This window comes from Hibiscus syriacus, unplaced genomic scaffold, assembly GCF_006381635.1.
Source record: "Hibiscus syriacus cultivar Baekdansim isolate YM2019G1 unplaced genomic scaffold, ASM638163v2 tig00112000_pilon, whole genome shotgun sequence".
Classification (NCBI taxonomy): Eukaryota; Viridiplantae; Streptophyta; class Magnoliopsida; order Malvales; family Malvaceae; genus Hibiscus; species Hibiscus syriacus.
In genome coordinates this window covers 3,526,407-3,529,689 of record NW_024063235.1, presented here as the reverse complement: position 1 = coordinate 3,529,689, position 3,283 = coordinate 3,526,407, and the positions used below count along the sequence as shown (strand labels likewise).

General features: G+C 30.0%; 1 protein-coding gene across 1 annotated transcript; it reads right to left on the bottom strand.

The window, feature by feature from the left end:
• Window positions 1-394: 394 nt before the first annotated feature.
• Window positions 395-994, bottom strand: LOC120174127 (B-box zinc finger protein 22-like). The gene is made up of 2 exons (XM_039181089.1): window positions 692-994; window positions 395-583 (listed from the first exon to the last, which is right to left on the bottom strand). The coding sequence occupies exons 1-2, from the start codon at window positions 869-871 to the stop codon at window positions 434-436; spliced, it is 330 nt and encodes a 109-aa protein (XP_039037020.1). The 5' UTR covers window positions 872-994; the 3' UTR covers window positions 395-433.
• Between the last annotated feature and the right edge of the window lie 2,289 nt (window positions 995-3,283).

Here is a 3,283-nt window from a genome sequence, read left to right as displayed (position 1 = left end):
TTTGTTGGTGTCTTTCAATAGCTTCATCCCCTTTTGTGGTTCGTTTACTAATGCAATCAAATTTGTTAGTATTTTTATTTTGTTCGAGCATTTTAGTTAGGGTTTTTAACCTTTTCTTCTTTAGTCATTGAGTGATCTAGGTGTCTAGTCTTTGTTTCAATTATTATAAGAAAATATCATAATTATAATTTAGTTTACGTTTACAGATATCCTTGTAAATCTTTTATTGCAATTCTGGATAGTTTCGATTTTTAATAAAACTAGCGGATTTATATAAAAAAAAATTGCACCGCTTTACATTAACAATAGCAAAGAAAGCAAATTAAGCTTAGATTTTCACTGATTCCAGACATCCATTAACTAAACAACACCAAATGCCAGAGGAAGTACCATTTGTAGATGTAGCATTAGATTTAGTTTATGAGATTTTGGATCAGTTTTTAGTTTCAGTATCAACTTCAACTCCTGTTAGCAAGTATCTGTGATGGCCGGACACAAGTGAATTTACCGTATGTATAGCCACATCACATTTTCTGCAGAGTAAAGCTCGATCTTCCAAACAAAAGAAAAACCCAGGTGTTTCCTGTCAGAAAATTAAAATCCCTTGGTTTTCTTTTTATCAAAACAAAACAAAATAAGAACAGAAAGACTCCACTTTTTTTTAAAATATATATTTTTTATATGGAAGTACCTGACATATATCACATTTAGGCATCTGATAAGAAGAGGAGAGGGGGAGACGGTGGTGCTCGCTGACCAACATGTTGGCGTCGTGGACTTTTTGGTCGCACGCCAAACAGAGCGCCGCCTCGTCGGCGCAGCAAAGTACCTTCGCCACGGCCACCTCGCACAGGTTGCACTGTATCCTCATCTCTCTCTCCCTCTCTGTGTGTGTCGTTTCAACAAAATCCAAATTTCAGATTGTAGTTTTCTTTGTTTTTGGATAGATGGGGAAGGTTTATTGGTGAGAGTGGAGACGAACGTTTCTTTTTTGAATTTGAATTTCTTTTTAATTTATTTATATTAGGTTTTGGGATTTGGTTGGGTTTTTATAAGAGCCGGGTGGGAGTGGAGACTGGTGATGATATTTTTAGGGTACACCTGGCTTATTCCTAATTGTGTCTTTGATTGGCGGACAGGACCAGACCAGACCAGACCAGACCGCTTATCTGGCAACTATGTTTTTAAAGCCCGATTTCTTTTATTGAAAAGTACCAATAACTATCAATGCCAAATATCTCCAAGTAATTTTCAATTCAAGAGGTCCCTTTTGCACAAACCATTTTCTCAGGTTTTCAGTGGACCTAAATTACCATGTCTCTGTTGTTTCGTAATTCATTCATAAAACTCTAGATCTAAGTTTAAATTTTAAATCACAACACCGTAAACTCTAAACTTTAAACCTTAAATCACAAAATTTTAAACCCTAAACCCTAATACTTTAAGCCTTAAAATTTAAACCTCAAAACTCTATAACTATAGATCTTAAAACCCCAAACTATAAATTTTAATATCTTTAAACCCTAAACCCTAAACAATATAAACTTTAAAACTTTAAATCCTAAAACCTTAAACCGTAATCCATAAAAAGCATAAACTCTAAACCCTAAAGGTGCGTTTGGTTCACGGAATATAAGATTACCAGTGGGAATAAACGATTATCAGGGAATAAGATTACTGGGAATGTTACATTACTGTGTTTGGTTGGTTTGGCAGGAATGTAAGATTACAGTGTTTGGTTGAAGAAATAAAATATTACTGGAATGTATATTTTACCAAATTGTCCTTGTTCTATATTTGTTTTTTTAACAAGTGAAATTATAAATATTTAAATAAAAACTATTTATATAAAAATTCTATTTCTTGATAATATATTACTTGAGTATTTAAATATATCATTTATTATTTTAATTTTAATTAATATTAAATTTTACATAATTTATGTAAATATATATTAAAATTTTACATCAACATTTAACTAAATGTTTACATTGTGGAAATTCTTCATAGATATTCATAATAATAAAAAGATGTAAATTATTTTTGTTATCTAAGATATAATATTTATTATATCTTCTATATATAATAATTTATTTATTTATCTTTTATATTTATACTTAATTCTGCATATTTTATCATTATTATTTATCTCATTAATTTATATCGCAAAAACGTAATTCAAATAAGTAAGAAAATATAATACTAAAAATCATATTGTCTATAATTCAAATATTTCTTTTCTATTTTATCATCTTTTCTCTATTTCTTCTACTGTTATCACTCAAGATAACAGGAAAGTTCATTACATAAACCCTTGGCATTCACCGTTTCGGACAAATATTTGTATATTATTTATTTAAAGTTTAAAAATACTAATAGTTTAATGTTTTTAAACGATTTTGAATTAATCTATTTTTTTAATGGAATAAAGTATGCTCTTATATTTGTTTATATTTATGAATGATTTACAACCACTACATTAATAAATTTCGATTGAATTGGTTGATTAAAGACCATATTAACAAGGAACCTAAAAAGAAATTAAAAAGCCATAAAATAACTTGTTCATCCGTCTTTTTTATTTCAATTTTTGGTTTTTAAGTACAGTTCTTCAGATTTCCAATTTTATAACCACTAGATCAGTCACTCTCAATTGAATTGGTTAGATTGATCGAATTAAAGACCCTATTAACAAAGAATCTAAAAAGGACTTGCTCATCCGGTTTTTCCTATTTCAATGTTCGGTTTTGGTTTTGAAGTTGCTCACAACAATTCTTCAAATTTCTAATTTTTGACAGATGAACCCCAGACCAGCCGATTCTCGATTGAACTGGTTCAATTGGTCGAATTACGACATTAAAATTTTAGCAACCCACATGATAATTACGTTACATTCAAAATTGGTTGAGAGCATCATCCAAATAGCATTGAGTTCGACACATACATGTTTCCAACAGTAACATATATCGGAGAAGCTTTTGCGAATTTGAAAATGTGAATGGCACCGTAACAATTGATGGTTTTGCTGCCCCTTATGGTATCATTCCTTGATTTATTAAACTCTACACTGAATGTCTGTATCGACAATACAAGAACAAGAACATAGTTATTTTTAAATACCACGAGGCACAAAATGGTAACAGACACCAAGAAATGTTTTGAAGATAACCATTGATCTAAAATATACATTTATCTCTATATATAATCTTAGGCACCAATACGATGATAAGAAGTTGATTGAGTTAAATATGATGTTCATGGTAGTAAAATGAAACAAATGAAC